Source organism: Rhinichthys klamathensis, unplaced genomic scaffold (genome assembly GCF_029890125.1).
Source record: "Rhinichthys klamathensis goyatoka isolate OS25496 unplaced genomic scaffold, OSU_Roscu_1.1 h1tg000137l_1, whole genome shotgun sequence".
Classification (NCBI taxonomy): Eukaryota; Metazoa; Chordata; class Actinopteri; order Cypriniformes; family Leuciscidae; genus Rhinichthys; species Rhinichthys klamathensis.
The window spans coordinates 431043-458910 of NW_026606672.1; the positions used below are offsets into that span (position 1 = coordinate 431043).

The 27868-nt window shown below is 37.7% G+C and overlaps 1 protein-coding gene across 10 annotated transcripts in view; it reads left to right on the forward strand.

Moving 5' to 3' along the window:
• Positions 1-27868, forward strand: part of cacna1ba (calcium channel, voltage-dependent, N type, alpha 1B subunit, a) — a 116686-nt gene that overhangs the window by 78763 nt on the left and 10055 nt on the right. For 5 of the 10 annotated variants that reach the window (XM_056257361.1, XM_056257365.1, XM_056257367.1 and 2 more), the window contains 23 exons: positions 658-678; positions 3115-3211; positions 5791-5951; positions 6835-6972; positions 8885-9086; positions 11205-11369; positions 12159-12269; positions 12533-12616; positions 14484-14600; positions 14681-14746; positions 14927-15018; positions 15993-16143; positions 17214-17341; positions 18508-18604; positions 21105-21210; positions 21852-21959; positions 22200-22327; positions 22610-22764; positions 22868-22994; positions 23086-23196; positions 25071-25109; positions 25678-25888; positions 27304-27506. In XM_056257361.1, coding sequence (XP_056113336.1) covers positions 658-678; positions 3115-3211; positions 5791-5951; positions 6835-6972; positions 8885-9086; positions 11205-11369; positions 12159-12269; positions 12533-12616; positions 14484-14600; positions 14681-14746; positions 14927-15018; positions 15993-16143; positions 17214-17341; positions 18508-18604; positions 21105-21210; positions 21852-21959; positions 22200-22327; positions 22610-22764; positions 22868-22994; positions 23086-23196; positions 25071-25109; positions 25678-25888; positions 27304-27506 — 2818 coding nt within the window. Of the gene's footprint in view, positions 1-657; positions 679-3114; positions 3212-5790; positions 5952-6834; positions 6973-8884; positions 9087-11204; positions 11370-12158; positions 12270-12532; positions 12617-14483; positions 14601-14680; positions 14747-14926; positions 15019-15992; positions 16144-17213; positions 17342-17666; positions 17764-18507; positions 18605-21104; positions 21211-21851; positions 21960-22199; positions 22328-22609; positions 22765-22867; positions 22995-23085; positions 23197-25070; positions 25110-25677; positions 25889-27303; positions 27507-27868 lie in introns of all 10 variants that reach the window. The other 5 variants (XM_056257362.1, XM_056257371.1, XM_056257363.1 and 2 more) reach the window with 3 other exon arrangements.

Here is a 27868-nt window from a genome sequence, read left to right on the forward strand (position 1 = left end):
TCATGCATCCCTAGATATAACATTTTGCCCATGTGCCAACTGACCAAAACTAACAGTTGTACAATAAACTATAACAATAATGCTATACATTTTAGGTTCATAACCATTTGCTGGCATCTTTCAACCATGCTCAGGATTCATAAGCGTGATATGAATCAGATCTACGGCTCCACCATCTCTTATAGTCGGGCATGTCTTGGTATTCGCACCAGATCTTGTTTGTGTTGGTTTTCAGATCCACCCTCAGATGTTCTCTGTGTCAAGTGTACCCTTCATCTCTCCCACAGCTGCCTCTGCAGACTCCAGCAAAAGAAGCTGTCATTCTGTTACATCCTTAAAAGAAATGAACGGCAGTTAGAAGTGTCTGTTTCTCCCGCACCATACAAAGCCTCTTCCTCCTTTTTGCCAGTTTCCAAAACATTTGCCTAGAAACACTGCCACAATTTCCTGTTTCTCCAGCATACAGCCATTATGCCTCATATTTGAGTCTCACAAAGGAACATGATGGCGCTCGTGACAGTCTCTTTTATTCTCATTGAAAAATCATGTGCAATGTTCTGAAAGGATGATGTGGTTTACTGTTAGTGCAGAGGTACTTTCTGTTCTCAGCATGTCATAATGTTTTGCCTTTTGCTTTGTGTTCTTCTCATTCATTAGATCACATCAAAGCGTTAACAGGTGGGGAACCCCCAATATTCTCTTTTCTCCTTGATAAATCTCCTCTATTCTTCATTGCTCCGGGGCTGACTGGGATAATGTTCTTTACTGTCACTACATATATTAGTAGAGCGAGAGTGTCTGTACTGGGTTGGAGCCTCTACAATAAAACTGATAGCTTTCATCAGGACCTCGTAGTGAATGTTGTATTGATGTGAAACCGCATTTCCCCTCCATAATTGTTATCTGGGGTCCTGTGAAAGTTACCAGGGTGTCCAGTGGGACGTTATTGAGGCTCTATTTAGTTTGTAGTGGGTTTTGGGGATAAACATCAGGCCCTGTACAGTAATTGCATGCTAGACTAATGTGCATCAGGGAGCATGGGTGGAGTTGCATGACCTTGCTGAGCCCTCTGATTGGGCCAAAGGAGTAACTTCACCATGCTGATTGGTGACCATGCTGTAAGATCTCTGCTGATTGGCTGTTAGATTGGAGTTCACTGGACTTTTAGAAGAATGTATGAACTGTGCATGTGTGAGTAGACCATGGCACTTTCTAAGGGTGAAGATGTAACTGTTCATTATTGTAAATGCTAGAAATATGCAAATGTAATACCACTTGCTCTTGCACATGGAAAGGTCTGTTGTAGTTGAAGGTCATTTGTTTTGAAATATGTATTTGTGCTATGAAGGGGAATCACTGCTTGGGGATTTTTCTATTGTAAGCATTTTCACAATAATTTCTTGTAGTTATTTTCTGCTGATTCATCTGTCAGCACCAATCATACACCTGCCAAAGCCTTGCTTTATATCAACGCTTTATCGAAGTAAGAGACCGTGAATAAATGAGATGCGATATGACCTCTCAGATATTCTGTTGTTCTCTCTTCCATTGCTGCACTGGAAGAACTAAATGGTACCTGCAAACTAATACAAATTATAATGACGACTTACTGTACATTATATTGCTTATTACACGGCTACTCATCAAATAAATAAATGTGTGAATATGAAGTATTTATTTGAGTTAAAATTATTTTATTTTGCCTATATTTTATCAATTTAAAATGTTGGCTAATAAAAAAAATAATAGCCCAAAACAATTATCCACAAAACAATACAAACACTTTACCAATATTAAAATACCAATGTTATTTTCACTACAGTCAATAACTTAGACGCAAGATGCTGCCAGTTGCATTTGTATAGACAGCGAGTATGTGGTGGGATACAGGAGACATGAAAGTTGCGGCAGTTTGAGCGGATTGATATACAGCGTTGCCATGAGCGACGATAGGAAATATCTGGCCACAGAATGTCACAATTAACCAATCAGAATCAAGTAATACAGAGAGCCGTGTAATAATTAGTTGTATTGTAAATTAAGATAATTGGGAAAATTAATCAGTACAGAAATAGTCATTTATCTGCAGTTTATATTGTCAGACATCCAACACAACACATGCCCTGCATCAAAATAGGGGCTTAGTAAAGGTTATTTAAATGAATGTGATGTCTCACAAATAATATATGATTCAGTTTGCTCTTTGTCTGCATTCGATATAATGCGAAGGGCTTCAGTTATTTCATATGACCATTGAGTATTTCCTCATGATTCAGTTATCGACTATGCTTGTCCTTGCAGTTACTTCATTAAATGACATTGTAAGCTTGGCGGTTATGATTTGAGTATTTAGGAGCTAAAGCATGACTGCTCTTTTCATTAAGGGTGAAATAACTTGAATTACATTTTATTTAGCCTTCCACTTTCTTTTCTTGCTGTAAGCTCCATTTTAATGAATACATGCACTGTATTCAAATCTATGCAGTCAGTCAGTTTATCAAGTTGACACATTTGAAGCATGTCAGCTTGATATAACCTCAAAACAGCATTGGTTCCTGAAAAGAAACAATGCCCTTTTTTCAGGGTGCGGTTTCTTTGTTTATCATTGGCGGTGTGTTGTTGTGTTAGAATCTAATGCACAGCAGCATTTGGATTGAATCCATGCCGCCTTTCTTATTTTATGCATGAATAGTGCTAATAGTAAGGTATCATTCAATAACAGGCTAACATTTCTGATAGAGGGTGTTTAATGCAGATATTAACTATTTTACGTGCATGCAATGTATTTCATACTCTGTCACCAAAGCATGTGCTTTTGTGAAATAACACCAATCCATTAGTGGAGTGATCTAAAGCTATGACACTAAAAGATGCTCATTTGATAGAGATTCATCTGTTGTGTTTGTCAGTATAAAAAGGTGAGTATGTTTAGTCTAGTGTCAGCTAGTGCTGCATTATTGATATTTTAACCGAAGGAAACATTTACATCATGTTTACTCGCATTCTCATGTGTTTTGTCTGGATATGAATGAATGCTTTGAAGAAGGCTGACTACAGCATGTGTTGTGTTTGATCCTGAGTTTACTGAGCCTTTGCTTGTTTTGACTCGTGTAGAGGAACCAAGGGCAAAGACATCAACACGATCAAGTCCCTGAGGGTGTTGCGAGTCTTGCGACCTCTGAAGACCATTAAACGTCTACCAAAACTGAAGGTACATATTTTGTTGTCACTGTTAAGGGAAGATCAATCCTAACATGAATATCCATACATTTTCTTTAAATATTTTTTTTAAAGAAGTATCCTATGTGTATAGGCTGTATTTGATTTGAATTCAAATACAGTAAAAACTGTAATATCGCATTCTTTTTGAATATAGTTAAAAATGTCATTTATTCCTGTGATGGCAAAGCCTGAATTTTCAGCAGCCATTACTTCAGGCTTCATTGTCACATGATCCTTCAGAAATCATTCTAATGCTGATTTGGTTCTCAAGTAACATTTCTTATTATTATCAATGTTGAGTATAGTTCTGTATGGGATGAATTTAGTCTCAAAATGATTAATAGATGCATACACAGTTATCCATGAACTTGATACATTTTGCAGATATGTTTTACTATCCACAACCAAATGCCTTTCAACTTACAGTACGTGTGCAAAATTCAGAATGTGTAGCAATTTGTACAAATAGAGACATTTTTTGTGAATACAAATGTTTTCTTTTGTAATAGTGTATCATAATTTGCACATGCAACAAAGACGTGCATATGTGGATCAGGTGACTCGTGCATTCATTGATGTCTTTTCTGAGTAGATTTCATTGGATTCATTTGGATTTTGATACTTTCTTTTCACGGTTTTCAAGCATTGCACAACCCACACACAAACAGCTACAAATGAATAGGCCTGGTGCTAATTATTAATGTGTGCATACCAATCTATTTGACAAATTCACAAATGTGTGTTGCTATATTTAAAGCTGCAGTCCGTAGCTTTTTTTGGGTTAAAAATTATCCAAAATACATATTTGAAAAAATACATAACCAGCCAGTGTTAAAAACTATCTGCTTGCCTTAGCTCGATTCAAAGCGGTAAGCTTGTAATAATATTTTTAACTCCAGTGGTACTGGTGGATTTCCGCGGGAGATTCGAGCATGTCTTTGCGTCATTACGTCACATCTGTACACATAAAGAAGGAGTCTCGGCTAGTTGGCTATGTTGCGTGTGAGGATGTTGGAGGTGGAGATTTATAGCCTTTTCTCACAGCACTTGATATAATTAAACTTATCAATTTGATGGCGGATCCAGAAAGGTTCAAACGACAATCACCAGTGACAACTAGAGATTCATCCGTTGTAAAATGCAAAAGACTTCGTTTGGACTTCGGACTGACTACAGAAAAAAAGAGACTGCAACCGGCCCATGCGAAAACAAGGATACATATCGGAAGGACATTAAATGTAGTCACGCAATGCTGACGTTGTTAACATTAACAATTTGAGAACAAAGTATAATTTGCACGGTTTTGCGTGATATGATAAGCGATTTTTAGATTTAATCAGTGCGATTTACTGCAATGTCAGAACCAGAACAAAAGTGGATGTTACTCACTTGTTCAGATGACATTTTCCGGTGAAAATTCTTATGTTGGTCATACTTCCAAAAAGAATAATCTGTGATTCTGAATGCCAGTATCCAAACCGGCACGGTGACTGACAGACGCACACTCTCCTCAAACATTGGATTCATCCGCGCTGTGCCGTGTCGAGGTACAACTCACGTAAAGTTGATAATTCCGCGAATGACTGCAATTGCAGATTTCGAACAGAGATGTCGACAAAGAGGAAAAACTGCGGACTGCAGCTTTAAGCTAATACTTTACAGCTTGTGTGTGCAAAATCCTGAATTACATGAATGTGCAGCATTTTGTACAAATAGAGACATAGTTGTTAATACAAAACTTCGATTTTGTATTAAAGTAGGTCAGAATTTATGCATGTAACAAGTAAGATGCGCATTTGTGGATCAGGTAACATGCGCGCATTAATTTCTGAGTCGATCAAGTCTAAGAAAACCTGCTACCACTAGATGGCAGTAGCCTGCTAAAACAGACAACGGCACCGTAATCAAGCGTTCTTCCCCATATAAGACGCTTAATGTGGCTTAAGAAAGTGATATTGAAGCACCACATTTAGTACACAACTTTTTAATAAAACATAGTTTACTTTTTACAGACAGGCAGAAGAATATGAACTCAAAACGCGCAAAGTTTCACACCGAATGTTTCCTCGTTTTAAAGAAAACGCTTAACAAAATGCATTAAGACAGTAGGCTAACATTAAAAGACTAAACTCGGCAAGACTATAGGTCTACCTTATTAATAAAGCATACTTTGTACAGGCAAGCAGATTAAATCAGATTATGATTCAGAAACTTAGGAAACTGGCAGCTCCAGTAGTAATGAATTTATCTTGAACTCTGTCATGGAAACTAGCATGTATAAACCCTTATTAAGCAAATTAATAATCAAGTAAAAAGGAATTATTTAAACCTGTATGATATTACACTGTAGCCACATTGGACCAGCGGTTTGGAAAATAAATGGATGAAATGCACTCGATAACGTCCACTATGGTTTCGGACACCACTACACCACTAGTGCCCTATTTAAGGGTATAGAGGGCGATTTCGGACACAGCCAGATTCTCATGAGTTTGCATTCAGCTTTATGACTCGAGTTGACTGGTAATGAACAAGAATGTATCTTTATGTGTGTCTGCTCTCTCTCAGGCCGTGTTCGACTGTGTGGTGAACTCCCTGAAGAACGTGTTGAATATCCTCATTGTCTACATCCTGTTCATGTTCATCTTCGCTGTCATTGCTGTGCAGCTCTTCAAGGGCAAGTTTTTCTACTGCACAGACGAGTCCAAGTGCCTGGAGAAAGACTGCAGGTAGAGTGGGATTAAGGGGCCGTTTACACGACACCATTTTCTATTCTTTTTTCTTTTTTTTGGTGGCCTTTTTGTGCCTTTATCAGATAGGACAGTAGAGATTTTGTGTTGGGTAGAGAGAGAGGATCGGCAAAGGACCTCGAGCTGGGAATCGAACTCGGGTCGCTAGAGGCGCAGTTGCGCTATTGCGGATTTAAAGTGCAAGTTTTTGAAACGATACCGTTACCGTCTCTCTGTGTAAACTACAAAAATGTGAATTTGTGAAAACGTTTAACGTGTTTAATCTATAGGCTTAGTATTTAGTAGTATTTCTTTACAAAGTGACATTGCCAACTACTGGCCTGGCATGCATAATACAGCGTTTTTAGTTGTTTTTCACGACTTTTTTTTCGCGAAAGCGTTTTTGTACGCGAAAATGCGAAGGATTCTTTTTTGCGTTTTAAGTACATTGTTGTCGTGTAAACATACCCTAATACAGGAGCACATCTCACACCTGCTGCTCTCCTTGTAGGCATACAGCAGTACTGTCCAAACCCATGCAGAAGTGAGTGGAGTAAATGTGTTGGGTCCCACAACTATGGAACCTCTGGAAATAGTTTTGATGTTTTCAACTATCAAGGAATTTTTAAAACAAGCCCTGTAAAATAAAATAATGGACATCTCTGTAGTGATTATACATTTCTCTAATTATGTTCAGCTCTAAAATACTTCCCCATTTGCATTTTGTGAATAATTTATATACAAATATTCTTTAAAATCTTTAAAAAATAAACATTTTAATCCATGTGTGCTGATAACACAATTAAGCAGTGCTTTGAAAATTGACGTATAGATATTTCTTTTTATATTCTGTCTCTGTTGTCATTTTCTTTGTGCTTATTAGAGGGGTGTTTCTGGATTATGATAAGGATGACGTGGCGGCCCAGCCTAGGGAGTGGAAGAAATATGAGTTCCACTACGACAATGTGCTGTGGGCGTTTCTCACTCTTTTCACCGTTTCTACTGGAGAGGGGTGGCCCACGTAAGTCAGCAGATATATGTCATGGTCCCTAATTACATTTATATCACAGATTTGAAGGTATATTTTGATATATTGGTATACTTGGTGTATATAGTACAACCATTTGCTATTCAGTATGTTTTGCTGGGATTAGAAACCCATAAAAGATTCTGTCCTCTTCAAACACTTCCCTTGTGTCCTCTGACCCCCTCAGTGGCCTTTTATTCTCTCACTTTAAAGGCCATAATCAGTTTGAAGTGGTGCTCTTTGAGGCTCTGTGATACTGGTAGAGCACAGCTCTCAGAAAGGCCGAGTAGGCAGACGTTCATGAATCAGCATCAGCCCAAACTCACTGCCAAACTCATGAATGTGCTGGACAAGCCATTGTAATTGACTGTGATTTATTGAGTTGTTCACAAGCTTGTTGGGGTCAGTGTTCTTCCTCCCCTGGTGTGCAAGTCTGTTTTCTTCCCTGCCCTCTCAGGTTTTAATCGTTTAATTAGATCATTTTAGTGTATTGGTAATTGATGAATGATTTGTAAAAATGCCTCAGGTTAAGACCAAGCGGCAACATTCTAATCTGAAAAATGAAGCCTACCCGGAAGTGCGAAAAACTGCAATACATCGAAAATCCGCTAGAGGGAGGTCCCAAAAGGGAGCAAATCTCCATAGACCCGCATGTTAAAATGTCAGTTTTCACAGCATAAATTCATGTTTTTACAGGTTGGTCCCATGGACTTTTATTGTATTTTTCTATAGGTTCCGAGTGCCTGACAACTGTGAGGGGGGTGAATTTTTTTCTAACTCGGTAGTTTAGATCGTATTTAGATATAAAATGTATGACAAATAAGCGCGTGATTGACAGCTGATAACGGGCTGCGCCGAGTGGAATTCCTGAAATTTGACGTCTCGGCCATGATCTGACACAACACATCATACCACCTCTGTATCCTTTCTGAACATTTGTATTTGAAATATCGTAAGATTTTCCAAGATGGCACCGCCCATACACCCCATAAACAGCCTCAAAACCGTTCTTCAGAAAGTCTATGGGTGACGTCACAGACGCTTTGTCCATATTTTTTACAGTCTATGGTTAAGACCCATTGTCACAATCTGGAGGAACTCACTTGCTTAAAGCTCCAGTCTGTAACTTTTTTGGGTTAGAAATTATCCAAAATAAATTTTAGAGCAAGTACATAGCCAGCCAGTGTTCAAAACTATCTGCTTGCCTTAGCTCGATTCAAAACGGTAAGCTTGTAATAATATTTTTAATTCCAGTGGTACTGGTGGATTTCCACGGGAGATTCGAGCATGTCTTTGCGTCATTACGTCACATCTGTACACATAAAGAAGGAGTCTCGGCTAGTAGGCTATATTGCGTGTGAGGATGTTGGTGGAGATTTATAGCCTTTTCTCACAGCACTTGATATAATTAAACTTATCAATTTGATGGCGAATCCAGAAAAGTTCAAACGACAATCACCAGTGACAACTGGAGATTCCCCCGCTGTAAAGCATGGTGAGATTTACCCGCTGGTGACTAACAGCCACACATTCTCCTCAAAACATTGGATTCATCCGCGCTGTGCCGTGCCGAGGTACAACTTGCGTAAAGTTGATAATTCCGCGAATGACTGCAATTGCAGATTTCGAACAGAGATGGCGACAAAGAGGAAAAACTCCGGACTGCAGCTTTAAATGTAGTTTTTTTTAATGTTTATTACTTTGGCCGCACTGCTGATGAAAAAAAAATCTGTTAAAGTAATCAAACCTAACCAGTTAAAACTGTTATCTGTGTGATTATACTGTGATTTCATTGTCTTAGATCTACAATTTGAGGGTAAAGTAAAACTATGTATGTCTGTCTTCCACAAGGCACTTTATCATCTTAAACATTAGGGTGTAATGATTTAATGTTGTCTTCCCACAGGGTTTTGAAGCACTCTGTAGATGCCACTTTTGAGGACCTGGGTCCCAGTCCAGGCTACCGCATTGAGATGTCCATTTTCTATGTGGTCTACTTTGTAGTCTTCCCCTTCTTCTTCGTCAACATTTTTGTGGCCTTGATAATCATCACATTCCAGGAACAGGGTGATAAGGCCTTGTCAGAGTGCAGTCTGGAGAAGAATGAGGTATGACTGAATAACATTCAGACATGGTCGCCCCACAAATCCACAGTATGTTACCAACTCATTCTTGAAATCCTACCCTGAAGACAAAATATAGCTATGAACTGGTACAAAATCCAAAAAGAGAGAAAAAAAAATTGTAATTAGGACAAATAATATTTTTCTATAATATCATGCAATATAATGTCATATAATATAATATATAATTTCCTAATTTCACTTGCAATTGGCAGGTGTGGTAAAAGTTATATTGTATTATATTATATTATTATATGATATTATATTGCATGATATTATAGAAAAATATTATTAGTCCTAATTACAAATTTTTATTTTATTTTTTTATTAGGTATAACTGCACCTGAGATAAAAAAGTGAAGGTAATATTAGTAATATTGTCCATCATATTTTTAATGATGTAAAATACCAATTTTGTCTCCACTTTTTTATCTCAGGTGCAGTTATACCTAATAAAAATAAAATTAAAAAATTGTAATAAGGACAAATTATATTTTAATATAATATAATTTACTGAAAATATATTATTTATAAAATGTGTATTTTTTAATTAATTAATTATTATTATTATTATTATTACAATTAACTTCTAATAGAAAATAATGTTTATTGGAAAGTAAAAAATATTTTCTTAGTTCAGATTTGAACAATTTATCAACAAAAAGAAAGTTGCTTTTAGGCTGACGGTAAGAGATACAGAGACAAACATTAATCTTCCTCTTACAAACACTGGAGGAGTTTTATAGTGTTTAATGATGTAATACGGTACCTACAGTCAAGCCAGCCATGGTAACAGTTGCAGATGGCCAGGTAGGGAATTTTGACAGAATTAATGCATGTGCCTGCGGCGGACCACACACACACACACACACACCTAAACACATGTTCAGAAACAGGTATACATTCATATAGTGACGCACAGTGTCTAAAGACACACACAGAGACAGCCAGCCCCATGGAAGAGCAGTCAGCAAGATGTTCCTGCCCCATTTCCTCTGAGGCCCCATTAGACGGGCCCAGTCGTCTGCAGAGCCTGTGCTGTTTCACTCTCTCCCTGTCCATATGCCAGCCTAACATGACTCACAAACTGTGGTAAAAATGGGCCGCTTTCACGAAGCTATTTTAGACCGGTCTATAGTGTTAGACAAGTCTAAAATTTGCTCATAGACCAGTCTAATGCAAGTTAGACTGTTTCACAAAGATAAAGACTGACTTAATTTAGACCAAAAAAATTAGACACCTTACCCCCAGGCTAACTTAGGCAGTAACTTAGGCAGTAACAATCAGTTACTTTACAAACAGCCAAAAGATAAGGAAAAATGGCTCATAATTTGTGGCTTGCTGACGACGTTATGGAGAGATCTATGAGAAGAAGGGAAAGGGTTTTTAGGGACCGCAGTAACCTACTTGTACCATGTTTTTGTATCTTTTCTGTTCTGAATTTTGTGTCTTTAACGCTCCGCTCAACGGTCGGATTAATGCTGTTAACTGTCGTAGCAATCTTTTTCCAAATGAAACATTTCTTCTTGTTACTACATTCTCTGCTAAATTTCCCAAGTAAAATGTCCTTGTGACTGTTATACTCCTCCAACAAACACATATTTTCCACTGGGGTAAACTGCACTGAGCGGTTGAATGCGCTTACTCGATCCGCCATGTTTTTTTGTTTTGAAAAGTGTCTTATTTTACCCAGAATGCATTGCAGTGTAGTCCTACTTAAGATAGTCAGAGTCTTAAGTGCTTTGTGCAACGGTCTGATTTAGATGTCTATCTGAAGTCGGACTATCTACTATATCTAAGCCATAGTCAAAGTCTATCTTTGTGAAACCGGCCCCACCCCAGGAGAAGTCATTTATCATCAACATTCACAGCAAAGCAGCCAGAAAATATCAGCCCAATTACGAGTCTATTTTCTTGTTCTTCCACAGGTTAGACTATATCTTCCACAGTTGTTGTCACTGCTCTTTTTATGACATTTCTGATTAGTTGTGATTATGAGAAGGAAAATGTGACTTTAGCCTGATTCTGAAAGATAAAGATGGAAAACAGTAGTTGTCTGTCTGCATTGCGAATGAATTCCTTTTTTACTGTTTCTCTTCTCAGAGAGCCTGCATCGACTTTGCTATCAATGCCAAACCGTTGACCCGATATATGCCACAGAACCAGCAGTCCTTTCAGTACCGCTTGTGGAAGTTTGTGGTCTCTCCACCATTTGAGTACTCCATCATGATCATGATTGCTCTCAACACTGTGGTGCTCATGATGAAGGTCATTCGGTCTTTTTTCTTTCAGTAACACTAGAGTACTTGACAGCTATGAAATTTTCATTCCTTTTGCACATTTCCTTTTTCTAACCATTTGGTGATTCATAAAGAGTATTTACAGTACCATTCAGAAGTCTGAGATCAGTAAGTTTTTAACATTGAAAATAGTAAGAAATGTTTCTTGATCACCAAATCATCGTATTGCATGTGACACTGAAGACTGGAGTAATGGCTGCTGAAAATGTTCATTTGTAATATGTCACTATTATTCTTTTTACTCCATTTCTCCATTTGATCAAATAAATGCAGCCTTGGTGAGCATAAGAGACTTCTTTAAAACAATATTTTTTTACTGACTTTAAACTTTTGAACGGTGGTACTATACATCATGTTTTTGTATTAATTTAAATAATCTTTTCTACTGTAATATGCAAAATTTCTGCACCACAGTAAGGCAAATCTATAGATAAACAGCACTGTGAATAAGAATGACAAAAAATTTAAAAGTAAACCAATCTAGGTAAATTATGATTTTGTGTGTAAAATGTGCATATTTTTGTAATGAAAAAGTAGGAAAAATATAATTTCCTACTTTTTCAGTGTTCTTTACTCATCTCACTTGATCAAATAAGCACAGATTCTCCCCAATATCAATACATTGAACACAACTTTATGGACAAAATCTAACCTGTTTATCACAGTTGGTTTTGCTGATAAATTTTTGTTTTAACAAAATAAAACAAATGATACTCAAATAAATAAAACATTTCCCTTTGTCTTCTTATACCTGCAGTTCCATGGGGCGAATGAGTCTTACGAAGCAATGCTCAAGTATCTCAACATTGTCTTCACTGCTCTCTTTTCAATGGAGTGTGTTCTCAAGATTATTGCTTTCGGCCCCTTGGTAAGTATCAGCACGGATACCCTCAATAACCTTGGTCCAAAAAGAGCTGAACTTAAAAGCAAGGCATATTTCACCCAAAAATAAAACTTCTGTCAAAGCCATTTGACCACTTTTGAGGAAGAGATTCACTGAAAATCATAGTAGCTGGCTGAATGATGGTGAACTAATCCTTTAATTCACTGTAAAACGTTCCTATGCTAGAGTGTGAAATTGTAAGCCTCTCCAACCTGTCCCTGAATTATCTCTAATTCTCTTCCTCACAGAATTACCTGAAAGACGCCTGGAATGTGTTTGACTTTGTGACTGTGCTGGGCAGCATCACTGACATCTTAGTCTCTGAGATTAAGGCAAGTGGGCGGCACTGAGCTGTGTTTGAGCTCTATTAGAGAAAGGTCTCAGAGCTAGACCAAGTGAAGTAGAGATAGGCTGAGAAGAAATGCCCAACATAGATGATGATGAGCTGGATAACATCACAGCTTTGGCTCTAGCTCAGGAACAGAAGGGAGATAGACCTCTGTGTTGTTGTTTTCCAGATAAAATGACAGTAATAGAGTAACTAAATCCATTTGGTAATGCTCACTTTGACCAAATCGCTAGTTTGTGGCTTTGATTTGTGTTTTATGATGTTATGAAGTCTTATGTTGTATTATGCTGTATGTCTTGACGTCCTTGTCATTGTCAAAAGCTGCTACTGATGGTAATTGTGTGTTTGTTCTGTAACTATATTTGTGTGTGATGGCTGTTCTTGTTCTCCTGTGTTCCTTAAATGTCTTCACTCAAATCTTGGCTTGCTCCTGCCACGATTTAACATCTTCATGTATAGACAACGGTGAGTTGCTCTCTAGTCTTTGATCTTAGGTCTATTCCACCCTGCATGGAATGAAAAAACTTCCTATTGCAGACATATATGGCACAGGATAAGGTTCTCCCTTTTTAAAGCTTAAAAATTTACTGAAGATAATGCAACATCATTTTTCACAATCACCGCATGGTTGTCAGTTGAACATATAGTAAATAGGTCTTATTTGAAGTCATCAGGGTTCACTACTGCTTACCGTGGATCGACCGTGACCAACAAAAGTTATTGATCCAAGAACACACCCTACTTGACAAAATCACTAAAATATTCCCCAAGTATCCGGAATACACTGAATCCAGTGTCAATTTAAAAGGTCTGGATGCGTTAATGCAGGGATTTCCAAACTTTTTTGTCTGCTAGATCCCTTTGATCTAAAATATTTACTTGAAGAACCTCCTGAGATTTTTTATTAATATTTAAATAAATTAACAACACGTTCACATATTCATGGTTGGTTAGTGTTGTTTATTGTTAATGATTTATTTTAGTTTTTACAAATTTTATGATTTAATTATTAGCTAGTATTCATCAACTCTCAAACTCTTCCAGTTCCCTTATGAACCCCCAGGGCTTTGAGAAACCCTGACTTAATTAATGACATTCGAACAATAAAAACTTCAACTCGATCTCAGATTAAAATCAGGTTCAGTGTGAAGAGATTTGAAAACTTTTCTACTTAAGGGATATTCCAACAAAAAAAGAAAATTCTGTTATCATTTACTCACCCTCATGTCGTTCCAAACCTGACTTTCTTTCTTCTTTTCAGAGCAGCGCCATAAGAAGTATGAAGGCGAGGCTGTGAGGGAAAGACTTACCGGGTTTTCGAAGGCCTCCGCTGTAAAAAGCTCCAATCTAGATGTTGTCTGGAGTTTTATGTCTACTAAAGTTTCTTGGAAAGATATTTTTGCAGTGTTTCGTCAGCAGAACCATGCAAAAACACGTTAAATAACAGTATTTTAAATGTCTATCCCTCACAGCCTCTCTTTCATTCCCATTAAAAATCAATGAGCGTGCTGCTGTGAATAAGTTCTATTGACTTCCCATTGTATGGACAAAGAATAAAATGGGAATAAAAGTCAATGGGAACTGAATCTGTTACAAACATTTTTATAAATATATTTGTTTGTGTTCAGCACGAAAGAAAAGCATTCCGGTTTGGAGTGAGTGAGTAAATTATGACATAATATGAATTTTATGAATATGAAAATCTCTTTAAGGTTTTATAAAATACTGTCATGCATGTTTTAGGATTCAAAAATACAAACCTGATGTTATTAAGAGATATGAGGGTTGAAGTAAAGAGTGCAAATAAGGAGAAATGAATTTTCAAATTGAGAAACCCTGCATTCCCACAGGACCGTCTGCTGAATTTCAGTTTCCTGAGACTCTTCAGAGCAGCCAGACTAATCAAGCTCCTCCGGCAGGGATACACCATTCGCATCCTGCTCTGGACATTCGTCCAATCCTTTAAGGTAACTCGAAATAAACTGATTTGACAATCATTGTTGGAGACTTTTTTTTAAAGTACCAATTTTTTCATTTTTGTTTCCAGGCACTGCCTTATGTATGCCTTCTAATCGCCATGCTGTTTTTCATCTACGCCATCATTGGAATGCAGGTAGCTGTCTAAAATAATTTCAGTGCTTCAGTGATTGTAATTGAAAGGTCATTGCAGTGCTGGAGTGTATCGTATTATAGGTTTTATTAATTAAAATATAGAAACTGTATTGTGTCTGAAGGATGTTCAATGTAACTGTTTTAAAACATAAATTCATTTAAGGAAACATTGTGATTCCAGGTGTTTGGGAACATTGATTTGAATGACGATACTGCCATCAATCGTCACAACAACTTTCGGACTTTCCTCCAAGCACTTATGCTGTTGTTCAGGTCTGCACACACCTGTTAATCTTTACCTACTGCAATCAAATCCACCTGAGAATGCAGGAAATCTTAGAGAGGCTTCTGGGGCTGTATAACAGAATCAAGGTCTGACAAATTCCAACAAAGATCAGATAGGATTATAGATTTAGAATGTTTCTGCTGTTGTACTGCTTCTGAACACTATATTTAGCCTGATCACTATATTTAGACTTTGATTGATATCAACATTAATAGCGCGCATTTGTCTAATGCGATTAGGAATTTTGTGGAGAGCTGTATTTATAATTGATCAAGACCTTTCATACTCAGAAAATATAAATGCATAATAAAGTATTAAAATAAAGGTCTAACTTACAGCCAACCTAGTCTGATCTCGTGTTATGGAGCTGCTAAAGATCTCCGCTGTGCTCTGTCAGATTACCTTTATATTAAAAAGAGATTTCATTTCATGTATCATCTGAGAACTCTGAGATCTATTTAGAGCAATTTCTTTTTGCATACCATATTTTGATTTGAGTGTTACCATACAGAATCAAAGGATCCATCTGCCTGTCTGTCTACCCATCCATCCATCCTCAGATAGATAGATAGATATTGTACTTTGTATCACTGTGTATACATCTCTCTGTCATGCTCTTTCTCTCTCTGGTCTCCCCTTTTGGTCAGATTGAATTTTAAAGTACCATCTGGAGTATCCGCCATAATGCTAGAAAAACAACATATCCTAATGAAATTCATAAATAAATTTCCATCTTTCCCTTATGTTCATTATTTTGAAGCTTACTCTGAGCTGAGAGCCATGAGCAGACAGCACATCAGTGTGACAACAGTGTTATACATGAAATCTGGCTCAACTGTAATTTAAATATCAGCACTTCTCCCATCATCTGCAGTCTCCGTCATATTCTCTGACAGTCATTCCTGGGTTTAAAAGAAGATGCAGCATTTATTCAATCAGCTCTTCATCGTGTCTCTTGCAGGAGCGCCACTGGCGAAGCCTGGCACGAGATCATGCTGTCCTGTCTGAGTGAGCGCACCTGTGATGAAAAATCGGGCACACTTGGAAAGGAGTGCGGGAGTGACTTTGCCTACTTCTACTTTGTCTCCTTCATTTTCCTCTGCTCCTTCCTGGTCAGTGCTCAGAGTCATACCAGCCAAAACAGGCTCATCATTATTGCAGCATGTCATCACATCCTACTGCCACAAAGCTGCTTGATTGTTTATCAAAAAAAAAAGAAGCCTTTGAACATGACTGAAATATTCCATTGTGTTTAGAATAGGGCTGGGAATCGATGCAGATTTCCTGATTTGATTTGATTCTGATTTACAAGCTCTCGGTTTTATTCTGATTTCAATATGCTTTAATTCAATTGTGATCTATTTGGGTATTTTTTAGTGGTGTAAATGGGGTGAATTATCAGAGTAATGTTTCATACTGATTCAAACCAGTCACACTACACTTTTCACTCCATTTACTTCCATTCACATTCTATTAAGATCAGAAACATCTCATATGAAGGTTTGCATTTCGCTGCGTTGCAAAGTTCAAGTATGCTGAACTTTGACCTGCGAATTCATACATTCATTCGTGACCAATATAAGATCGATACGTTGATACAGTGTGGCCTCTTAGCTGAATTAAAATAACAAACTTTGAAGCTTCAGGTTCTTAAACATTGCAAGAAAGTGGATAAGATTGTATATTTTTACATTTTGGATTTATTATAGTTTGTTTATATGTCAAATTTTAGTGTTCTTTTTAGTGAATCAACAACATAAAAAGTGACCATTGGAGCCCAATAGTCCTTAAATTGTTTTTTTAATTAATAGTTTAGAGTTAGTTTAGAGATTTTGAGCATGCAAAATGTCATGATATGTGCTCTACTGCATATTTTTTTAAACATAAAAGTTCATGAGAGTAATTTTTTGTGAATCGGACTGCACTGGTCATGTTGTATGTTGTTTTTGAATGCAGACTACAAACTCACATTCACAGCAAAGGTAAAATATTTTATTGATTGTAATTTGTTATTTTGTCATGGCGCTGAAGACACAGCAGCCATGGACTATTTTTCAGACTGTGATTAATCTGAAAAATCTATGTTTTTACCCAGCCCTAATTTACAATACTCCCAGATATGTTCAGATAGTTTTTCCTGCTCCGTGACCTACAGAGTCTTTTCTCCTGACACTTTCTCCAGATGCTGAACCTGTTTGTGGCTGTCATTATGGACAACTTTGAATATCTGACACGTGACTCCTCCATCCTCGGCCCTCACCACCTGGATGAGTTTATTCGAGTGTGGGCGGAGTATGACCCAGCCGCATGGTATGTTTCAGCCTGCACTCCCCCGCCAGATGGAGACCTACTCTTGTGATAAATATAGTAACTGAGTTTGGCAGTTGAGAGGAGAATCACTCTGTTAGGGCTCAAAGGCCTTCTCAGGTTAGACCACATAAATAAAAGAGAGAAATGCTGAATTTTCCCCCTTATTCTTTATGTGTGATTGAAGACCTCCCACGCAATGCCCATAAGAATTGTGCTCTGGATGTGAATGGGATCTTGTACTCCTATCCGCATCTTGTCCACAACACAAATATGCTCTCCAAGCTTTCTTCATGTATGTGTCATGTTTTGCTTGTTCTTTCCGCAGCGGACGGATTTCCTATAAGGATATGTACAATTTGTTGCGAATTATCTCGCCCCCCCTTGGCTTAGGGAAGAACTGCCCTAATAGGGTAGCATACAAGGTTTGCAACCCAAGCAACTTCTTCCACTCGTGTGGCCTCTGTGTGTAAACGCCCAGAGACCCAAACTTGAATGGCTGTGCTCAGATGACTTGCCTACACACAAGCACTTGCCCCACCAGATTTGACTGGCTTTGGTTAATGATGCTGGATGGGAAACAAAGATTTCAAGGCCACATATAAATTGGACACCTCCTTTACTTGGGTATAATTGAGTAGTTTTCATATTGACAATTCAAGGTTTTGTCACTAAACTAATGTTACAATATCAAGCCATTTTGATTTTTACATTTCTAACCATTCAAATGAAATAGAACAGAAAAGAAACTGGCGTTGAAACCTTTGTTTCTGTGCACTGAAAGTGGAAACTCCCCCTGATGTCTCAGCATGCAGATGCAGACATCTTCCAAACAATGCAGCCATTCTGTCACCATCCACTCCTCGTGTCATCTCACTCACCTCTTCCATCCCTCCTTATCAGGAATCAACTCTCTCACCTCTGACCTCTAACCTTTGGGATCCATCTCTGACCCTGCCAGGCCAGGATGGCATCCCTGTCCATGACATTCTTGGAAATCTAATTAACAAAAGATTTCTGTTTTTTTGTCCTCTGTTGTTTGTTTTGTCTTTTTTCATTTTGTCTTGTTTGGTTTACTTTCTGCCCCTCTTGTTTCTCTTCCCGTCTCTCTAACTCCCCATCCTTTTCTTTATTTTTTTATTTTCTTTCCCGTTGTCTGCACTGTGAAGTGGCCGTATCAAGTACCTCGATATGTATGAGATGCTGCTCCACATGTCCCCACCTTTAGGTTTGGGAAAGAAATGCCCTCCACGAATCGCCTACAAGGTAGCTCAACTTCACATGCCCCACCCCCCCCCCCTCCCCTGCTCGTACTGTCTTCCCATTGGCTTATTCTTCAGCCAATCTCTGTGCTCTTGCAGTGTTTCCCCTCGTTTTTGGTTTAACTGTGTTAATTGTAGTTCCTCCCTCCGCCTCTCTCTATTTATTCAAGAGTTCCCCTCCACTTCCTTTGTCATTTAGGGATGGTCACAGACTAATTATGAGTATGACTGCAGAACTTTAGTCCATTTAATGTTTAATTACAATCCAGGCTCATTGGAAATACGTGTCTGTGGCAACATTTCATTGGACAGTGGAATGTCAAGTGGTGCCACTAAAAGTATGTTCAGTTTTTAACAGATGAACATGGATATGGAAACATTTTATTGCATTGCTTGCTGTACGTATCGCAGCAGTTAGGGAATGAAAAGTCTGATGAGTGGCGCTAAAAGTGCTGTACCACCAGGTGACCTACCGAGCAAGTTTACTGTGTCAAAAAAGCCATACAAGAGCTGGTTATTTGATAAATGTCAAAATGTATTATTTTACAAATCATGTGCTATGATAAAAGTGTTTTGAGGTCATAACAGTATTGTGCAAGGAACCTCATGAAAAAAATGTCTTTATTAATCGGCAATCTGCACCATAATCATAATCTATGTGAAAATGAATCAAATTTGATGGTGTTTTACTGCCTCTAGTGGTCATTTCAGCTGGAAACTGCTGTGTAATTGTATGTTTAGAATTTTGCAAAAAGGTAGGTAGAGGCACGTATTTCCAATCAGCCTAGGTTGTTTAATTATAATAATAAGAGAAACTTAAATATCAATTTTATCTATGGTCATACTTCATATGTATAACATTTACCCCAAAAGTTGCATTGTGTAAGGGTTTGTGCACGACATTACAAAAATTATTTTCTGTTATAATCATATGCATTATAAATGCAAAATATTTTATGTAAACTCAATTTACATAAAAACAATGTGGCCAATTGCTCTTTTTGCGGGTTTCTGTGTCTTTGGGATTCACTTAAGGGCCCCAAATTTAGCTGAAAACCCTCTTTTAGAGCCCTTATGTTGTGTTAGAATAGGAAAGGACCCCCCTCTCACCCTTGTTTTCATGGAGCAGTGTATGTGGAACCTAAGTTGCTTTCAGTCATGAGAACTATGCACTTGACCTCTCTCTTCCTCTCTTGGCGGTCGTTCACTTGTATTCTCCCTGTCTTGCTTGTGCTGTCTATGTCTCATCCACTTGACCATTTCCTCTCTCTCTTTTCTTTCTCTTGTAGCCTTCTCTCTTTTTTCTTTCTCTGCAGTATGTGAGAATGTATGTCTGTGTGTGAGACTGTCCATCTTTTTTTTTCATTCTGATATGTTTCTTTTTGCACTGCTACTGCTAGTAGATGTATGTTCTATTTGCTCAGGGGAGCTCAACTCTTCACAATGAATCACTCTAAACCATATCGTACATCCCATGATACAAAAGAGATGTCATGTTTAAAGGTGCACTCATATATTTTCCTCTTTAAAAAGTTAAGCATACAGAAATAATAGTACTTTTGAAAAATATGTTTAAAATCATGTGCACTGACTCTTATAAAAAGCTTGTTTAGTTTACATGGGGTGGGTTGCCTCGAGGTCGGCCATTTTGAGTCAGATGATCAGCCAAATACTACTTATTTTATCTTTATAACTCCCCTATTATTGGATACTTTTGCTGAGAGAATAAATTATTAAAGACTTAATGCTAATAAAGCATTTCTACAAATACATTGTAACTGAAATCTTTTAGTGATGCTTCATCCACACCTCTAGGTGTCAGTATACAGTAAGTCCAAGAAAACTGCCACATTTTCCTGTGCAATATAAGCAAACAATTGAGTGCACCTTTAAAGATAAAGTGTGTATTTTTTGAGACTCTAAACTAGAGGCACCAAACCAAAATGACACAATTGACCTGTTTTTTTTAAAACTATTTTTACAATGATATTGTCGGGATGATCCAGTTTAAAGTTGCTGGTGTGTTAGCATTATTCAAACTCCAAAAAGCCACAGCTGAAAAGCAGCTATTTGCTGAACTTTTATTGATTAGTAACTCCCAGAGTCGAGCTCCCATGTCCTCTGAAACCGCTCATGGTATGTGTACATGCTTTTCTTCACTCTCGAGTTGGTGTCGGTTTATCACCAGTGCACTTTGGTTGCAGATCGTAGCCTATAGCGGTGAATGTGAATGTTCGATTCTGTACGTTCTTATTCTCTTTGTGAACAAAACTGTTTGTGTGCTTGAAACGCTAAGATTAGAACAGCATTCTGCATTACTGAATTACCAAAAGGATCCAGTATATTTGTTGCTTGATTCATAGAATATATGACCTGAATCAAAAAAAGGATATGAAATATGAAGAGTCTAATCTCAGACACACACAAACTGTTTTGTTGGGGTGTTGGGATGCTGATTTTGAGACGTGTTTTACCCCACTAATGAACCTCATGGCTCCTCTTAGCGGCTGGTGAAAATGAACATGCCCATTGCAGATGACAACAGTGTGCACTTCACCTCTACCCTGATGGCTCTGATCCGCACTGCTCTGGAGATCAAACTGGCATCAGGTCAGTCTGGTACCCATTTAATTGTCTAAATTATTGTGCATCCAGATAATTGTTCCACCTTCCCTCTCCTTTGAAAGAGTCTGTCTTTCTCTTTTCCATATAACTCCAAATGTGATTAGTGCTTGATGGAGAAATGTACTCACTTCTTTCTTTGTACTCACTCACAGTGTGATCTGTTCTGTTGCTTCTGCTAGTGCCATTTCCACTTATCAGAGCAATGTGTGTGGGATGGTGTGTGTAGCATCTGTTGTGTCTCTTTGAATGTTTGGCACTGGATGGGTCTTTCTAGCTTCACTACATTCTTTCAAAGCAATTCCTCAGCAAAGCTGTTTTGTCTTACAATACATTGATCTAAATTCACTGAACTTAAAAAATTCCTCCTTCTTCCTACATGAGATGAAAAGAGTTTTTCTAGCTACACTAAATTCTCCCAAAGCAACTCAAAGCATTGCTCTAAATTAACTGAACTTAATAATTGATTAATCATAATTATATTAATATTACACGTAAAAAAAAAATGTTGAGGGGTGAAGAGAATTATTTTTGAAAATAATTGTCAACACCACAATAATTAGACAGAACATACAGTAGTTGTGTAATGGATATGTAGTCTTATTCATGAATCATGAATCTCTCCACAGGCATGGTGGCCCAACGTCTGTCAGATGCTGAACTGAAGAAGGAGCTCTCTACAGTCTGGCCAAACCTGTCTCAGAAGACTATGGACCTGCTGGTCACTCCACACAAACGTAAACACATTATGAATCATCACCCAGGAGATTCTTTCTTACTTTTGCCATGAAAATGCTCTCCACACTTGTATCCACATATCACAAGACTAACACTGAGGTACAGGCACACACTTATGAATGACCCAAACAGAACGCAGGCACAGTAATTCTGCACACATCTCCAAACACCAGTAATACACAGGGACCTCTAGTGGTCACCAGTAGAACTTCTAAAAGATGCATTTGTCTCTTTTGCAGCCAATGAGCTTACAGTGGGGAAAGTGTATGCGGCTCTTATGATCTTTGACTATTACAAGCAGAACAGAGCCAAAAGACTTCAGATGCAGCAACAGCAGCAGAAGGAACAGGCAGGACATGGATCTCAGGTGATGCATACTAATCAAAGGTTTTGTACATTTTAAAACAATATTAAAGTCATCAAACTATAATTAGAACCATTATATTGAAAGTTATATAGTGTCTATCTAGATCATATAGTGTCTAAACTTCCAAGAGTAAGCCTTTAGATCAACCTTTTTTTTTTAAAGATCCTGAGAAACATAAATTCAAGACTGTCTAATCTTCCAACTGGTAGTGAGTTTATTATCAGTTACAAAAATAAGCTCTTTGTATTTATAACAATGTTTTTTGATTCTCTCTGTTTGAAGAATAAAGTCAGTGCTCTCTTAGAGCCCATTCTCCCACTAACTCACATTCAAGATCAGGCCATGAACAGTGTAGATTTGGCCTCAGAGTTCAAAGCTCAGACCATACCAGACCCAGCTCCACCACGCTCCACCACGCTCAATAACGGACGCACACAGTGAGCATACCATCCCTCCTGCATACACATACAGTACACACTTGGATTAGCCTGTTTGCCATGACAAGTGTTTCTACTCTAATATGTTCTTTCCTCTGCCCAGTCATGAAAACCCTATTAAAGGATCTTCATCCTGGGCCTCAGAGAAGTCCAAGGAGGTCCAACGGTCTAAACGACGACCAATGTCCAGAGGTCAATCAGAGGAAGCCTCAAATGCAAACACTGCCCAGGTGCCGTAAATAACATCATTGACTCTCTCTGACACAGAGTGTCTTTCTTTGATGCGTATTCAATCCTTTATTGTGTGTGTGCATGTAATAGGAGTCAGTAGAAATGAGGAAGATGGAGAACAGTGCCAACACTGCAACCTCTGGCGGCCTTGAGGGCCAAGGACGTGCGGTATCTATGCCAAAACTCAACGCAGAGATGCAGGTATTCTATTGGGTGCAGGTTTTGTAGTCAAACCTCTCCCTGACTTGCTTAAAATTCTGTACATATGCAAATAATTGTTTAATAATGTGTCTTGTATATGGTTTAGAGAAATGTATACTCACGCCGCAAGAATTATGCATACGTATACATCCTTTACTCCTCTTATAGTTTAATACATAATCTTACTCCTGTTTCTTAGAACAAACTCGTGTTGATATATTGTTTCATCCCAAGTCTAATGAAAATTGGAAATTTGTCCTATTTCAGGGCTCAGGGGAAGTAAAACAATACAATTAGTCATTGATAGGTTGCCAGATCTGCGCCCTGGATCATTTTGTTTTTTGGCTTGTTCTGGCTAAGAGGAAGTGAACTGTCAGAATACGTATACTCTCAGGAAAGAGGTTGAGATTACTTTTTGGTTACTTTGAGATGGATTTAAAAATCCATCTTGATTTGAATACTGGGTGGCATTTCTCGGTTTTTATTTGAAATGTAATTTGCACAGAACTGGATAAAAGGCTAATGGGTTTTACTTATGGATTGTGTTGTTTTAAGATCTCAACATTCAGTTTGCTTAATGTTATAGTATGTCAGAACAACAGCATCATTGGAAAAATAAATCTAAAATCATCCAAGTATGAAATTCACATTCCATTTGGAGTCTGAAAAAGACAATCCATCCATTAAGACTCATTAGGATATTCCTGCTATCAAATCACACCTATCCCACACCTCTCCAGTGCTAATGGGCTGCTCAGGCTCACTGAGTGCCTCTGTTTCACTTCCAAATTTGATTCCCATCCAGAACCAAATCTCTTTAAAGTGCTGGACTAACCGATAAAAGACATTAGATGCTGAATGTAATGTTTCAGCACCTGCTAATATGGCCAAATCCCTCTGATTTCTGTGGGGGAAATCCCTTCTCCCCTGGCACCCGGCCATGTCCAGTCCTTCTGCTCGACGGATGTAAAGAGCCAAAATAACAACCTCAAACTCTGATTCATTTAGACCACAACCCAGAAACTCTGCAAAACTGTGATATGTGTAAGATCTGCAAAGATTTTATGATTGACAAGTGTGTCTTGTCTTGTGTTTGTCATGGATGGATAGAAGAGGATGGATGATATAGATTCCCAAAGGGAAGCTAAGCTCAGGTTGCTTCAAATAAAAATAAATCAGTGCATGAAAAATAACACAAACCATTTTTTAAGCATTCAGAACAATATTTTGACAGTCCATTTACAAATGTGGGTTTTCAGTGTTGTTTTATTCAAAGCGTTAAAGGTGAAGTGTGTAATAGAGATCTAAAACTCTCAAACGAGTTAGCTTTTTGCACGTCAGTTTCCACAGTTGCAAAGTCAAAGGTATTTTCATGTTTTATTCTACAACATAAAATACATCAGTAATACCTCACTCTTGATTTTTTTTTAAGCTTTTACGTGTCTTGAAAAAGACAGTTGCTTAATGGTGGTGACACTGAATTCAGAATGTTGTAGTTTGTTTATAGCCTAACTTTTGACTTCTGACAATTGTATTTAGACTACAAATTCATAAAAGCTTTTGTTGTATTGTTTTTTGTACCAACTTCTGGGTCGGCCTAAAAAATTCTGTGCCGCTGGTGTCACTAAATATTGCACAAATATGGATTATTTTCAAACATAATTATGTTTACATTATCATTATTTTGCAATTCCACTACTGGTGCAAAAATGACACACTTCACCTTTAAGTGACTAAAATTAGTGACTCATTAGAACAGAACTAAGAAAATGAGCTTGACTTATTGTGTTTCTTTACAGTCTCTTTTCTATTATTTTTTTTTCATGTCTTCTCTGCCATTGGGCTTCATTTTGTCCTCTGACGTGCTTCATCAGAGGAGTCATTCCCGTCATTCTCCTGGGACTTTACTGGAAGTATGATCAACTTTTAAAATATTCATAGGTTTCATAAGAATATATTCTTGACTTGAGCAAGTTATGAGATTAGAATCCAAGGTGAACTTTGTAATGTTTTTGTAAAGTCACATGTCTGTTTGTCCTCAGTGTCAGTAGGAATATGAAGATCAGCAGCCTATTGTACTGCAAAACAGGAAATAAAAGGAAGTCTAGTACTAGCTCAAGAGTCGGTGACCTTTGATCATTTCAGACAGATTAAGAGGCACAGTGTTAAAACGCACCTGTGGATGGATGGGAGCATAAATTGAGGGTATAATCCCAAAATGAGTGTTTCCTCAAATGGGATTAGCTCAGCTGCTACAGATGTTACACTGCCTCTGATACTTTGATACCATAATGATCCCTTAGATCCATACTGCGGTTCATCCTTGTTTTGATGCATCTGAGATAAAAATGGAGGTTTAGCATACAAGACAATGTTATTATAGGCAATTTCAGTACAGCATTCCTTGTAATATTCCAAGATAACAATGTCCAAAAGCATTCATCTCACTTCATCCAACCACCACCTTGTTTTCTTTCTCAGCCCATTCCCGATTCCCCAATGAGACGCTCGGCATCCACTTTTGCACCGCAGCGCCCTCAGGAGGTGAATCTGAATGACTACAATTTGGAGAAACCTGTTCAAGAACGACATCATCACCATCACCATCATCATCGGTGCCATCATCGCAGGGAAAGAGACAAGAAGCAGAGATCTCTCGACAGGTCGCCTACTGGCCAGCACAAAGTTACAGGTAAATACACTTTCATTGCCATTAGATAAAAAGTAGTAGTAGTAGTAGTAAAAAAAATAAAAACTAGCTGCATGAAGCAAAGCTGCACAATATTTTTGTCTACAGATCTCTCTGGAGATTTCTTGTTGCGTTGGTTCAGTTGATCCTGAACCCAGACGGGACTCGGTTGTGTTGAGGATCGGTTAAGTGCAAAGGCAGAGCCTGGTGTGAGCGTCCGGCCGCAGCTGGCCTCTATTAGCCAGATAAAAGGGGCTGACAGACGTGCAGGCCCATGACCTGCTAATTTATGGCTACCTCTCAGCAGGCCAATCGAGAACAGGGAAGAAAAATTCGGAGAGAGTCAGGTTTTTGACTAGAGTCTGTTGCAAGAATGTGAAATCCAGAGGAGAGGGGAGACTGTAAGAGATGGATCTGCCACAGCAGGGCTCAATAGTTCAAGAAATCCTGTTGTTTTGTTTAATTTTTTCCTTGAATTTTCTTTAAAAAATCAGCAGGGGGTCAAAAATCCTGACCTTTTAAGTTCAGTGATGATAATTCTACTTGAATTGAAAATAAGAGCACCTTTTTCTCAGTTGTTAAAAAAAAAGTATTTAATTTTTTTTTAGCAGATATTGCAGTGTGTTCTGCTTTCCACACAAAACATTTTATTAATAATTATTTTGATTTGATTTGTTAAATATATCTAAATTTCTAGCCCGAGAAGCAAAATTATGATATTAAAACATATTTTCAGAGAAAGAAATGTTTTTCTTACCTCACTTGGCAAAAACAATATTTATTTAAGCATAAATCTTAGTGAATTTGATGGTTTAAATAAAAGCTATATATATATATATATATATATACACACAATATATTTTGAACAATATATTTAAAAATCTTAATATTTTAAACAATTTAGCTTCTCAAGAAAATGTACCTTCTTTTAATAATGTTTAGATTAAATACTGATTAAGAAAGTTTTTATTGCAGATCAATTTTCTTAAACAGTATTTTTACTTTATCTAAAAAAAAAAAAAAAAGATGATGAATTTACCCCAAAAGCTAAATTGTGTAAGATATTAAGATTTTAATCATTATTTTGACTTTTTTCATCATTAAAAAATATATTAAAATATCTAACAGGAAAAGCTAAATTATGGTATTAACACTTATTTCCTGAGAATATATATTTGAATAAAGTTTGTTTTTCTATCTTAATTTGGCAAATAATATTTTATAGTGAATTTTAATAATAAAAACAATAATAAAAAAAGAATTAAATGTTTTTAAGAAATCCTACACACTTATTGTTAAATTTCTACACCTAAATTTCTATTGGTTAGATAAAAGTACTGATTAAAAAAATAATTTTGTTGCAGTGCAAGTTTTAATGGATTGCCTTTCTTTCCCTCATATTTTTGTTTGGTTCTCAGACACAACAGCTGACCCCGTAGAGGAGAGGGCACATGACCGGGGTCGTTCCCACGAGAGGAAGCACCATTCGTCTTCGGCAGAAAAGCAGCGGTATTACTCATGTGATCGCTATGGCAGTCGGGAACACTGTCCCAGCAAGTGTGCCGTGGCAAGCTGTGCCACCTCGCCCAGTGAGGCCGAGGAGGGCAATCTCAACAAGCAGGTGGGACGGGGGGTGTCGAAACAGGACAGGGACATGTGTTAAAAGGAAAGGTTGGGTCGGGGGTTAGAGACTGGAGAATGATCAGGGTATAAATTAAAGTATCTGATGAGTGCGATCAAATGAAAGACATCTTAGGGATTTGAGACAAGGTGCAAAATAAATAATGATGAAGGCTGAAATCTGTGGTAAGTGCCGAGATGCATTAGAAAGTAATGAAGAAAATTACAGTACCAATTCAAACACAAGTTAAGCTCTATGGACAGCATCTGTGTCCCTCAATATAGAAAAACAAACAAAACGACTCGGTTACTAACGTAACCTCGGTTCCTTGAGAGGAGGGAACGAGTATTGCGTAAGCTTAC